At 39.4% G+C, this 14,485-nt stretch overlaps 1 protein-coding gene across 1 annotated transcript in view; it reads left to right on the top strand.

Moving 5' to 3' along the window:
- The window catches only part of P3h2 (prolyl 3-hydroxylase 2), a 150,923-nt gene that overhangs the window by 113,199 nt on the left and 23,239 nt on the right, over nucleotides 1-14,485 (top strand). Inside the window, exons 4-8 of the mRNA XM_021184956.2 lie at nucleotides 3,753-3,884; nucleotides 5,987-6,129; nucleotides 6,469-6,558; nucleotides 8,322-8,362; nucleotides 10,372-10,466. Coding sequence (XP_021040615.1) covers nucleotides 3,753-3,884; nucleotides 5,987-6,129; nucleotides 6,469-6,558; nucleotides 8,322-8,362; nucleotides 10,372-10,466 — 501 coding nt within the window. The remainder of the gene's footprint in view (nucleotides 1-3,752; nucleotides 3,885-5,986; nucleotides 6,130-6,468; nucleotides 6,559-8,321; nucleotides 8,363-10,371; nucleotides 10,467-14,485) is intronic.

The raw sequence follows: 14,485 nt of genomic DNA, 5'->3' as shown, positions 1-14,485 counted from the left end.
TTACTAAGATGAGACCTCCAGCAACTATTAACCACTAGTGACCTCATGGTTGCCTCCTACAACCTTGGTGATATTTGGAGGAGTCCAGTGTTGGACATATCTTGTGCAAATAAGCCTAGCCACCGTGAGTTCATAAGTACATTGGCTATGCCATTTCCTGAGAACATCTGTTTTTAACTCCACTTCTCCTCAATCTGTGTTGCTTACTTTCTTTCTCACATCTACCACACCCTCCGTGATGTTTCTAGAGCCTTGGAGGGATGAAAGAACTCTACCACAATCAGACTAGGGCCCAATCATTACACATTTTCTGCATTTTGACCCCTCATTGACTTCTTCAATAACTGCTGCCCCACCATAACAAGAAGGTTCTGTGAAGATAGGATAGTACCAACCCGTGAATAAAAACAGTATTTAGAATCACTTTGACAAAATATTGTGGCAATATAGTAGGTTGAATAGTGGTAGGTTTTCTATCTAAGCCTGTGGTCTCCCCAGCCAAGGGCTGGTTTTACTGTTCCTGACAATATTACAAGGGTCTAATGGGTGCTAATCTGTCTCCCAAAGTTCTGCATCTCTGTGTGCTGCCCAGATACCTGACTGAAGAAATTCTGTTCCCCTTAGGTGAAAAATTGGTTGATGTGATGTGGCTAGAAACAATCTGAAAATCAGACCCAGCTGTCTTAAAACAGAGAACGGGTACTTTTAAAGTCAACATAATCAAAACCCAATTAAACAGGGACTTATTTAATAACAAACCTTTATTTAAATATGTGTTGATGACCTATTATATTCCAAGACATACATAGTGAAAACGGAGTTCAGCTGACTTGGAAATTACCAAAGTCAGTTTGCCCTTCCAATTCTAGAGTGTCCTTATCTCCCCCAAAGCACCTACCTAGTGGCTCGAACCAAATCCTAGGAAGTTACTTGTCAATCTGACATCTTCCTCAACTCTTATTTGTTGCCAAACATGGACAAATTCTTCTTTCACAAGGCACTTTACACTTACAGAGTCTCCCCATTTGCCATAGCTTAAATCAAAACCGTGTTTTATCTAAGCCCCCGTGACTACTTCCTTCCTGGTCGTGGTGTGCAGTGTAGACTGAGCGCCAATACAGAGCCCACATTCTGTACTAACAGAGCTATTGTACATAAATTCCCTCTCGCTGTGGCTTTCATTCCACTTGGAATAAAACCCATACCCTTTAAGGACTTTCAGTGTGTGCGTTCACATTCTTTCTTCATTCCTGCCTTCCTAAGGTCCTTGAAGCCATTGGATGAGTTGCTCACTCTCCTTTCCTTGCAAATCTTTAAGGTGTTTTCCAGCATCCCTTGACTGGTGTCCTAACTTGTTCACTGCTCAATCTTTAGAAAATCCCTGAGCTACTTAATAAATATTGGCTAAACGAATGTGTTAGTGAAGGCAAGGATAAAGGATGTGATAAATACCCCCATAACTGTGCACAGATCAATGTGTTAGTAATGCCTTGTGCTTGTGATGATGTCAGCCATAAATAAATGTGGAGTGTTTTTAGGAGCTAATTAGAGGATAGCTACAAAGTATAAACTAGAATCAATATGTCTATTACAGTCAACATCACTACATTAAATTATCACCCTATGAAGAACTCTGTTACCCAATGTAAGTTTAAGTTGCCTAAAATCAATATACTTGTATGAGTTATTTTGAGGATTTATTTTCCAAAAGTTTTGGGTTTTTTTGGACAGCTGACATTTTTAACTCCTCAGTATTTCTGTAAGCCTTAACGGTGATTCATTTAACAGTAAATTTTGTTTGTCATTTATGGTCTAATTACTGATTTTTTTCTCAATATATAGTCTTTTGCAAGGACAGTGATCTAGCCTTTTCTTTATGATATTTAGCAGTTAACTATGCTGTGCTTTTATGGGATGATGTGCCCTACCCCCAGTGCATTGTCTCAGCATCTTTGCTGTCTGTGGCCATGGAAGTCTTGGCAAATAATCTAGATCCTATTACTGAAATTAATCACTATGGGTTAGTATTTAGTGTTGGTCAAGTTACTATAACCCATTGGCTGCTGGGAAAGGATATATAAGTAGACAAAACAAATCCACAGTCAGTGGATTTTACCACTGCATTAATTAATTAATTAATTATTATGCATTAATTGTACAATGATATTCAACAGAAAAGAATATAACAAATAAAACTATTATGTCGGCTTTCACCCTGCAAATGCTTTCTGGAGTCAGGTGACCTCAATTAGGAGTTAAGTTGGCACTTACAATAGAGACTGTATTAGGAAAACTATAATGCTTGAATTGTAGGATTAGGAGAGATTTAATGTTGGAGGAAAGCACAAATGGCTACTTGGTACCGATTTTCCCATCATCTGCTCTGTGTAGCCAAGGGTAACTTAGTTGCTCTTATTTACTATTTATACTCTGTTTTGACAATATAATTTTGAGTTGTTGGTGGGTACATTGTTACCTTTCCCTTTCCCTGTCACTGGAGTTTAGAAGAAACAGGTTTGAAGGCAATGAAGTCTTAAGTCTGTGGAGGAGTCTACAGTTGGCTGTTCATTGTTCCCCTAAGATTTGATACATAGCTCATGTTTTATTCATAACTTTCAGGTTGTATACATAGAACTTGTTATTCTCTCCCCATCTTCAACCAGAAGCAAAACATGGTGGATTGTGGTGCTGTTTCTGTTAGCTGTTCTACATGGGCTCAAGTTAGCCAGGTTCTAGAAACTGGTTGCCTTCACCCTGCCAAGTGCTCTTTTCCTTCCTGTGTCCTTACTCAGTCTGCAAGTTTTCCAAGATCCAAGAAGAACTCTGACTAAACAGAGGACCTCTTGAAAGAAGCTGTTGTGGCCAATTACATTGTGTAGACATGAAGTCAAGTGATTTTCTCAATCCCCAGAGAACCCACTCAGCCCAAGGATGAATGAAGCATTAGCTCCCTGGAACACATTGCCTCCATCTTTGATAGAATTCAAAGTTAGGCAAAGAGGAAGAGAAGATTTCCTCATGTTACTAGCTGTTTGTTTTTTCTAGCTCTTGTCTTAAGAAAATAGAGCTGAGAGCTCAGGGGCATGGAATACTCTGCACTTCAGCATCTTTCTTAGTTTAAATGAGAACAGCAACCACAGAAGCGAGTGCAAGAGGACAGTGTTTATTCTAATTCTTCAGCTGTCTTCCTTTCTGCCACTTTGGCACTCTCTGTTCAAACAGTATCCCACATATTAGAATATGCAGTATTAGGCAAGAGCCTTATCTATAATTGGGTAGTATAAGGTTCTGAGCAATAGGTATCAGGAAATATCATTTTACTTCCTCCTTTAGAAATATATTGACAGGAAAAGGGAGTTTGGAACTTTCTGCATGCTGCATGTTTCATCTCTGAATGGCTTTTGAACATCCATGGGGTGTAAAAATCCAATCTCAATTCTAGTGCATCTCAGACCTTCTGAAGTATTCAAAGAGAAGCTCGAAGCATCTAGTGAGAAAGTCCATATTCAGCTCTATGCACAGGAAGTGTGGTAAACTGGAGGTTTGGGACCAAGTGCTGTCAAGTGATCATGGAGAAAATGATGTCACTGTCTGTGTGAGGGTTTCATGTTTGGAAATGATAAGACAGAGAGAGTTCTCTTCTCTCTTTCTGAGTGAGGTGTGGTAAATAATGTGTGCTCTGTAGAAGGTCTGCCCTGATTAAGGTAAGATTGCAACAGCTGGAGGACACATCTCTCTCTCTTGCCTTCCAGATCACTACATGCAGGTTCTGGTCTGTCAGCATGAATGTGTGAGGGAACTCGCCACCCGCCCAGGCCGCCTCTCACCAATCGAGAACTTTCTTCCCTTGCATTATGACTACCTCCAGTTTGCCTACTACAGAGGTAAAGAGGAGGTCATCCATGAAAACCCATGGGGGGTTTTCATGTCATACTTGTATGCTTCTGGCCACCATCCAGACTCCTGCTTGCTTTCATCACCAAAGCAACACAGGCTTATGCACATTTTTTTCCCCATAAAATTGGGCTGTATCTCAGAGTAAGGCAAGAGGACCCTAACAATGGATGAAGCACGGGATTTCCTGTGTTAAGATCATAAACTTACACTAGACTTGCCAATTTTCTTTTTCAACCTAAGAGATTGTTTGTTTCAACTCATTTTTAGTTAGACTGCATTATAGCACCAATACTATTAAAAAAATACCTCCCTTTCTGTATCCACTGACATATTCACGTCCTTTAACCAAGGACATGAATATTTCCAAAATTCTATACAAAGGCAATCACAGAATTTTCCTTCTTCTTTTGTGTGAAAATGGCATTATTTATACTATCGTCTTCTTTTTTGTTGTTTTTTGTTTTGTTTTGTTTTTTGTTTGTTTTTCAACAAAGAAAAATTTATAGCCCTGGCTGTCCTCGAACTCACTTTGTAGACCAGGCTGGCCTCGAACTCAGAAATCTGCCTGCCTCTGCCTCCCGAGTGCTGGGATTAAAGGAGTGTGCCACCACGCCCGGCTTTTCATTTTTTTAAAGATTTTTTTATTTATTATTATGTGTAAGTACACTGTAGCTGTCTTCTGGAGTGTAGACACTTCAAAAGAGGAAGTCAAATCTCATTATAGATGGTTGTGAGCCACCATGTGGTTGCTGGGATTTGAACTCAGGACCTTCGGAAGAGCAGTCAGTGCCCTTAACCACTGAGCCATCTCACCAGCCCCTTATACTATCTTCTGTATCATTTTAAATTAATACTGGCCAGATGACTTTCACTAAGTTAGACATAGGAAATTATCATTTTGAGGGTCAAATTTAAATTATAGTATGTTATTGTCTAGGTTTAATAGATGAGTACAGAGAGAACTTCCTGCTCTCTCTTTCTTTATTCCTGGATACCATTGTATTAGAACTTATCTTATGATCTTCCTATTGAGGGACAGTGTGTTGTTTGTAATCTTTTGTGACTTCAGTGACCTTTCAAGTGGATAATACTTTACACATGTCCCTGCATATCTATATACATATTTCAATGGATAATATCTGGAGGTTCATTTACCAAGTCAAATAGTTCATTCATTTGTATTTTTGATTCACATTGCCAAATTTTCCTTCCATATGGACTGTAGTTTCCACTGTTCCTCCTCAGAATATATTAAAAAATGTTTAGATACCCCACAATCCCCTAGGTAAAGTTTAGTAATTCAAAATAGCTTTAGTTTCCATTTTACTGAAGAGGAGATATTGAATATTCCTTCTCACACTTAAAAGCAACTAATAGTAGTCACATCACCTAAGTCACTATCATGTCCACATCTTCCCTTTGTGGAGAAGTGACTGGCTGCTTGACAGGTCACGATTTCTTGGCTCAATGCACTTGTTATTTCTCCCTGTCTTCAGCATCAGTGCCTTTTATCAGGTCAGCTACAAAGAAATATTTTTCCTTTAAAGTGATGCTGAGGAAGAGGAGGATGAGGAGGGGAAGAAGGATTCAGACCAACATTTTAAAGTTGCCTTAGCAAACTCCCTCTTTTTCCAAGAGTAAAGTGTTATTTATTGTCCTGGCACCATGACAGTGATTACTCTAGTGCGCACCATGACCAATGAATGCAAACTAGGTAAGGCAGGTGCTTATTATCATCATCATATTAGAAATCCATGCTCAGAATATTTACATGGGCCACACAGTACAAAACAAGTCCCAGTTAATTCACACATTTTTGCTATAGTGCTCCAGGAATTACCAATAAGCATTTTCTAATAGCAACTGTAGAGGATTTCTGCAAAGTGTCCAGCCACCAAAGGTCCTCCCGACTAAGTACCTGAAACTGTCTGACCATCTGTGTAAGTGCTTCTGGCCATTTAGCTCAACCTTAGTTTGTCTCCTGTTTATTATCATCAATGCTGACATCAAGAAACACATTGAAGTTTCCCTCTGAAGTCATCTGGGCAGATCTGGCTGATTCAAATGTGGCAACACCTTGTTTCTCCAGTTGGTGAATATGTGAAAGCCTTGGAGTGTGCCAAAGCCTACCTGATGTTCCATCCAGACAATGAGGATGTCCTGGACAATGTAGACTTCTATGAGAGTCTGCTGGATGACAGCACGGATCCAGCATCCATTGAGGCCCGAGAGGTGAGACTAGAGTTCTGAGAGAAATCTCTTTAAACTGCAGTGTGTTTCAGGGAGAACTGATTAAAAAGAAACAAACAACAATGACAAAAATAAGCACTGTCCTTAAGGATACATAGAGATTTAATGGCTGTCCAGATCTTAATTCTTTCAAATTTTTTTCCATATTGGAAGTGCATATTTCTCATAGGCGCAATCTTGTGACAAACCTGTTGCCAAGGGGACCACATTTGCAACTCTGATCTTTATGTTAGCTCACTGACTATTATAACAAAAAGTTCCATTTGAGCATCTGTCACATTTCTTAGTTGTTATTTAAATATGAATTCTATTTCTTTCTAGGATTTAACAGCATTTGTCAAACGTCATAAACTTGAAGCTGAACTGATCAAGTTAGCTGCAGAGGGCCTGGGATTTTCATATGCTGAACCGGTAAAAATAAAATGAGAAAACGAGCTGCTATTTAAAATATTTTTAAAAAATAACTTATTTAATTGTATATTATGTTCATTAATGTGTGGGTGTTAGATCCCTTGAAACTGAAATTATAGACAGTTATGAGCTGTCATATGGGTGGAATTGAACCCAGGTCCTTTGGAAGAGCAGACAGTGCTCTTAACCATTAAGAGCAGAAAACAGGGGTTACAATAGGAATATAAAGTGAATAAATAAATTAATTAATTTAAGAAATAATTATGAAAGCTTGAAAAATAATAAAGCTACCATTTAAAAGATCTTCTTGGTAGATATTTAAATATTAATGCCCCACCCACATTAGCGGAAGAGTCTAATAACCTCTCTAAATTAAGCAGTTGAAAGGAATCTTTATGTTATACAGGCGATGAACTTTAAAGATTTTGATACATTCCCATGAGGCTGAGAGCCAACGTCAGAAGCAAATATCTTGTGCATGATTTATCTGCCTGTCTTGTTTCAGTTTTCTAGCATTTAGATGTAAAAGTTTTGATTTTTTAATGCATTTTAATGGGTTAAAAAAGCCCCATCTTCAGAAGGCACTGGCTGAGTCATGAGTCAGCCTCTGTACTGTCCTCTCTCTGCTTCATGTTGTCCTCTGATCAACCCGTGGCACAGCGCCCTCTGCAGACTGCATCCGTGCTATAGATTAATGCAAGTTCTTGTTTTTAATTTCATGAAACATTTACCTGGTTCTTCAGGTTGTTAAGGATTTAAAATATTTTGGCTACCTAGATAGATTTATTATAGATCAATTCTTTTGATATTCCAACTATTTCTGATTTCTCTCAAAAATACATAGTCCAGGGACCATGGTTATTAAACTATTACTTCAAATAAATCCAAAGAGAAGACTCCCATTGCAAGAAGAATATGGGGTCTGGAAGTTCTTGAAACTTAACTTATTTTCTAAAGAAAATGTTTCTGATATCTTCATTGTTTCTAGTGATATAGGAAAGTACAAATTTATCAACCTTACAAGAGGAAAGGTATCCACACTCCTCATATATGTTAACTGCAAATGCTATGTCATCGCTATTTTTAACTTCTATTTTTCTGAAGGCAGCTCATACTATTTTCTCCTTTTCACATAATATTTTTTCCTCTTTAATTACCCAGATATAAGTTTTTCCACTTATCTATTAATTACTGAATATTTTATGCAATATTCATGTTAGCATGTTGATGGAAACATTAATTATAGTGTATTTTAATTGATTCTTAATTATGTCTTATTGGCAGCAGAACACTTTTTAAAATTAGGTTATTTTAAGGTAATATTTCTGGTATAATACATATATGTGTTCCTACTTAGTATTTTGAAGAATTGTATTTTCCCAAGAGACCCCAAAATATAACACCTACTTCATGGTTCTGTACAGATAACTAATCCAGCTGGATTTCTTTATTCAAGTTTTAGTCATTAGCCACAAAGCACTTGCATTGAGCGATCTTCGAAGCCCTTTCTGTTATCAAATTCCAAGTCTCTATCCAGAACCAGAGGACCAAGCACCTAACTAATTCCATATGGTCTTTTGATTCATTTGTTATCCATGGTGTCTTTGGCAAAATTGTATTAGCCTTCTCTTCGTCAATACAGAGTATAAGTTTCTGAATATTTCAGGTTTTCTAAGTATTTTATTAGGAGTATTTTAAATTTTTATTCCTATAAATGGCATTTTAGTACTAAATGTATATACCTTTTCTTCAACTGTAAACAGAATTACTGGATCAGCTATGGAGGACGGCAGGATGAAAACCGGTGAGTCCTCCATTTGCAAAACAGACTACAGTGAGATGAGATGCTCAGGGCAGGAGATGGTGCCGGGAACTCAACTCAGTAGATTAGTGCAAGCTATGGAATTATCCTTGAAGTTGCATGTTAGGAGCTTTGTCCTAGATCCAGCTCTGCCCACTCACTTCTGTATGGTGTTAAGGAATTACTTTTCTCCTGGATGTGGAGGTGTTTTTGTTTTTGTTTTTGTGTTCGTTTTTGTTTTTTGTTTGTTTTGTTGTTTTGAGACAGGGTTTCTCTGTATACAGCCCTGGCTGTTCTGGAACTCACTCTGTAGACCAGGCTGGCCTCAAACTCAGAAATCCGCCTGCCTCTGCCTCCCAATTTCTGGGATTAAAAACCCAGAGTTACGCAGACAAAGTTTGGAGCTGAAACGAAAGGACAGACCATCTAGAGACATCCATATCCGGGGATCCATCCCATAATCAGCCTGCAAACGCTGACACCATTGCATACACTAGCAAGATTTTGCTGAAAGGACCCTGATATCTGTCTCTTGTGAGACTATGCCGGGACCTAGCAAACACAGAAGTGGATACTCACAGTTAGCTATTGGATGGATCACAGGGCCCCCAATGGAGGAGCTAGAGAAAGTACCCAAGGAGCTAAAGGGATCTGCAACCCTATAGATGGAACAATAATATGAACTAACCAGTACCCCCCAGAGCTCGTGTCTCTAGCTGCATATGTATCAGAAGATGGCTTAGTCAGCCATCATTGGAAAGAGAGGCCCATTGGTCTTGCAAACTTTATATGCCTCAGTATAGGGGAACGCCAGGGCCAAGAAGTGGGAGTGGGTGGGTAGGGGAGTGGGGTGGGAGGGTATGGGGGACTTTTGGGATAGCACTGGAAATGTAAATGAAGAAAATACCTAATTTTAAAAAAAAGAAAAGAAAAGAAAAAAAGACATGCGCCACCAAGACCGGAGATTCTTTTTTAAAATGAAGAAGTTAGCCAAAGAGTTCTCCCAGTTTTCTGTGATTACTCATTGCACAAGGCTGGATGTTATTTTTATTAACAAATTTTATAAAATTTCCTTTTTAAGATGGCTTTTGTTCTTTGAAATTTTCATACAACACATTTTGAGCATATTCAAAATTTGCCTGTGGATGGTAAATTCCCTTACTATACTAAATTGAAATCAAGGTCATGTTTCTCTATAGTGAACTGTGTGTTATTACTAAGCAAATTGAAATTAAGAAAAACCATTTTTAATATAATTGAAGTCAACTAACCTGTTTTTAAATAACTCAAGCTTATCCATGTTTGAGTTGCCTGTTTAGGATGACACAGTCCAGTCAACCTATTCTCAAATTGTGAAAGGCCATGTCAATGGAAGGGACCACTGTCAATGGAGGGCACTAGCTTATGGCTTTGCCACAATAAACTGGAAGATTCAGGTCTTAGAATCTTGCAGTCAATCAGCCCTTGGGTGACATAATATAATTGGAAGAAAATATATAGGATATATAGGAGTGTTTGGACGTGCCATGTCTGTGTAGACTGAAAGGCTATCTACTATCACGGGTGCATTTGGAAAGCTTGACACAAACTGGGTCTTTCTCCTTAGAACAGTCAAGAACCTACTATTACATTAGAACATGGATTATCTCCACTTGAGCATTATTCAGTGATGCATAATTCAGTCCCATGTTCAAGAAACAATGTAACATGGAGAATTAGGAAGGTGCACACAATCTTTTTGTTTTTTTCTTTTCTCTTTGGGACAATATGCTGATATGAAGATAGTGAAATTAATTGTAATAAAAGATCAAAGAAAAGACTTAAAAAAAAAACAACACAGCATCAGGGGGGAAACTGAGAGACCCACACAAAGCACAGCATATATTTTGATTTAGGAAGATAGGTGAATGGGATGCAGTTCAGAATCAGAGCCTATGTAAATACAGTGTTCTTTGCCTTGGGACAGTTTTATTTGATGAGAAATTTCAGTCTCAATCTTTTTGAATGGACAGAGTCCCTTCAGGAGTGAATATGGATGGGGCAGAAGTTCATGGATTGTCAATGGGAAAGAAGTCACCGCCCAAGATAGGTCAAGACCTAAGAGAAGGTAAGAACTTGTAAGCTTTTACCTCTATAAGGATCAAGGAAGAGCATGGAATGTGGAAACTGTTTAAGAGATGGAGGTCAAATGCATTTCTCTATAAGATTAAGACTACATCTGTCAATGTCTGAACTCAGATCTCTCTATCGTGGAGAAAGTGTTTCCAAATACTCCTTCCATAATTTGAATTAGTCAGGGACTATGTGGTCTTCCCCATTCTTGGCTGAATAATTGAGGGATAGAGAGGTCACAGACTGATTTTTTTGCTCAGCCAGTGAGAGATTACTAGATAGTGTGGGTTAGTCAACGCATCTAAGGATCTTGGAAAAGACATAGTTAAGTCGGATCTTACAATAGTTTATCTGAGATACTTAAATAATATAGATTCCAGTGAGGCTTTGAATAAAAATAAATTTTATTTTTAAAATACATATGATGTGGAAATTTGATGCTGGGCCTTGTGCATGCTGTGTAAGTAGCCTAAAACTGATCCACAATGTCAGCCTAAAGATATTTCAGAGTGATTTATAGGCATGTGTAGAGAGCTGGTCTAGTGGCTAAAACAAGCAGGACACAGGCATAGAGATAAATAGAACAGAATGCTGTATGCCTGGTCACAGAAGAACAAAATGAGTGGAATTGCAGAGTACTGCCCCAAGCAGTTGTTTACATAATCAAGCATCGTTATAATAATACACTGTTAGCAAGAGTATCATTGACAATATTACCAGTACTTCTAACACCAATTATTTTTCAACCAAACTCATGTACCTTCATTTTCATAATAACAGTCTCTCACCAGAGGCAATTTAGTCACTTCTCAAATGTCTCACAATACGTGACATCTGGCAAGCCCTTGAACCTGATGATCATATTTTCTTCAATACCTACTGCATTGATTATAAATAATTATACCTAAAATATAGCATAAAGTATAAGTCATGTGGACAAAATACAGTTATAAGTATATACAGGGGTTAGTCCCAGGACTGACCTTATCTTAAGGATATCAGAGTCTGAGAAAGCCTAACACCCTGAGATAAAATATCATAAGATTGACAGAACACCTGTGCAGCTTCGTGTGGCGGTAAATCTCCAACCCAAATAAACCCAGGCAATGAAACACAACTCAATTAATATAAATACACGCTGTGCGCCTAGATTGGGCAGACCTACCACTATACTACCATCTTCCCCATTTAAGAGACCCCTTAGAACCTGTGGTTTCTCCAGGCCAGGTGCTTCTGCTTCACTTTCCTTCTTCTTCCTCCTCCATGCGCTCTCTCTCTCTCTCTCTCTCTCTCTCTCTCTCTCTCTCTCTCTCTCTCTCTCTCTCTCTCTCTCTCTCTCTCTTTCTTTCTCTCTCTCTTTCTCTTTCTCTCTCTCTCTCTCTCTCTCTCTCTCTCTCTCTCTCTCTCTTTCTCTCTCCCCCAAAGCCTTCAGCTCCACCTTCCCTTCTTTCTCTGCCCTATCACTGGCTCTAGCCTTTATTTTATAAACTAAGATGGAAAGAAGGTTTACAGGAAATCAGCTGAGTGCTGACTCATTCCTTGTTCGCAATCCCTCACAGAAGAACAGAATACACATCAAATATAATTAGCCCCGGGGCTATCCTCAACAGATTCCTGCATCCCTTAAATCACCCATAAACTACTTATAATACCTAATATAATGTGCTATGCACATATTACAAATTTGCATATGCTATAGTATATTCTCTAAAGATCAAGGACAAGAAAACATGGATATGTGTTATTAGATAGAGACACAATATTTTTTTTTTAGCATTTTCAGTTTCCAGTTTTGTTGAACGTATAAACTTGGAGCTGCCTATGTACAGCCCCAGCTGTAAGATAAGAAACCAAAGTCCATGCATCCAGGGGTCTGCCCTTCTGTCCCCAGGAGAGCTGGTTAGCACCTCCCTGGCTGCTCTGAAACATCTGGCTCTTGCTGGTCCTGGATTTCCCAGCCCTTTCCTTCCTGTACTTACATTGAGTTGGTTGGAAACAGTAAACAGGATGATAGGCTCAACTGCTCTGACCTAGACCTCAGTGTGTAGCTACAGAGCCCAGAGCCTGAAAGCTTCCTAGTCAGCCGGAGTTCATGTTCCTTTTGAAGCTCAGAAGCCACCCAGGAAGTGAGTGCCAATGTACCAGTACTTTGATGAAAATGTTTCAGAATCCAGTGCACTTGCCAGATTTCAAAGCTTTTCTCTTTTTTCAGCTACCAAGGGATCCAAGGTCTGGTAACTAAGGTTAGCAGGATGGGTGGAGGGGGAAATCTTTTGTAATGATTGGTTGGTTATCCAAAGCTACCATTTCCATAGTTCTCTTGGTTGAACTAACAAATGGATCTCAGGATGTATTCTGGAAACCTGCCAATATGAAAGATAAATAAAACCACACCCCTGTTTCCATGAAGGCAGGCATTTCTGTAAGAAGGTACACGGGATGCTTTCCATCACTGTCACTGAGCAGATATCGGGAAGCCACCAACATGACATCGCAGATTTAATTCCAGTGCTCTGTACCTGGAGAGAACATTAGATCCCAAAGGCACAGGGCTTGTCCCCACTTCCCTTTTCAGGCAACAAAAGCCACAGTTGGCAGTCACCTATGCTGATTGATCTCGTTTTGTGACCAGGTACAAATGAGGGATGCCATGATCCTTTTTGGATTTTACTAATTTGACAGATATGATCAGAGAATCCAGAAGCATGCTTAGCAGTTTTCCATAAAAGATGCAGCACGGGATACAAATGAACGAGCAGATGAAGTAGACATGGGGCAAGGTATAAGGGAGCCAGGCCACAGATCTTCCCTGTAGTCTCTGCATTACTACCCTCCCAGCATCTCCACTGAAAGTTTATAGAAACCTGGTGCTTAAGACTTCTACAAAGCCTGATTTCCACATCCCCCATCCCCCAGAGTGCAGTTTATAACCCTCTGATCATTAGTCCTTCGGGGACTAGACCCGTTCGGAGTCGATACAAGGGAAGCACCACTTCATTGGCATAAAGCGTGGGCTTTATGAAGACTATGAATGACAAAATATACTTCTATTATTTGGAAAACTTAAGTGTTTTAAGTATTGAACTAGGAACTGGTAACAAAATATACATACATTTCTTATTTCACCACAACTTCAGTGTCCCCCAGACACTTGAATACAACCCAAACTGAGACTAGTGGCAAGGTATAAAGTTCCCAGTCCCAGAACACTCTGGCGGCTGGCAGAAAGCAGATGCCAAAGGGTCAAGACAGCAGGCACATGCTGTAAAGAATCTGTCATCTATTCGACATAGTGTTAAATAATATTCACACAGGACAGCTCTTTGGTACCAAGAGGACAGTCACTGGGGGCCACCTTTGAAACTAACCCCAAGTAAGAAACATTCACGATGACTTGATGAAGACACCTCTGTCACATACTCCTTCTTTTCACACCCATTTTCCAAAGACCATACTCACTAATGACTCCGGAGTGACTGGGCACATGGCAGAAATAATGCTGCCCTTGGACTCGGAAGGAGGGCTTGTTTTCAGGATGTGTTATGATAGGAACCACACTATAAAATGTCACTCCTTAATCCCTCTGTTCCCTGCAGTAATCACCTATGAAGGAAGGGTTATTATCTTGCACCCTGCCCCATGTCTAGTGACATGTGATATTTATGGGAATACTGTTGCTCTTGCCATGAACCACAAACAGGGAACACAAGGGCGCACTTCTCTACATTATCTTTGTTACATCCAGGGAACCGGAGCCAGGCACATACTTTATGAATGAGAGAAGAATTAAGTTGGTTAACTAACTCTCCCTGCACAGTGGTTAACAGTTGGCAGCAGCCATCAAACCAGGCCCCAGGAACCACAACTTATTGGAGTACATTTTTATTATAATTTTCACATCTTCCTCTGTCTGGTGTGCTACTGGAAGTCATCTTTGCACTGATGACATCCCCGTGAATGCCAAGGTTCTCTCTCTCTCTCTCTCTCTCTCTCTCTCTCTCTCTCTCTCTCTCT

This window comes from Mus caroli, chromosome 16 (assembly GCF_900094665.2).
Source record: "Mus caroli chromosome 16, CAROLI_EIJ_v1.1, whole genome shotgun sequence".
In the NCBI taxonomy this organism is placed as follows: domain Eukaryota; kingdom Metazoa; phylum Chordata; class Mammalia; order Rodentia; family Muridae; genus Mus; species Mus caroli.
Note: the sequence above shows the minus strand (reverse complement) of the source record. Positions and strands in the feature narration are given on the sequence as shown.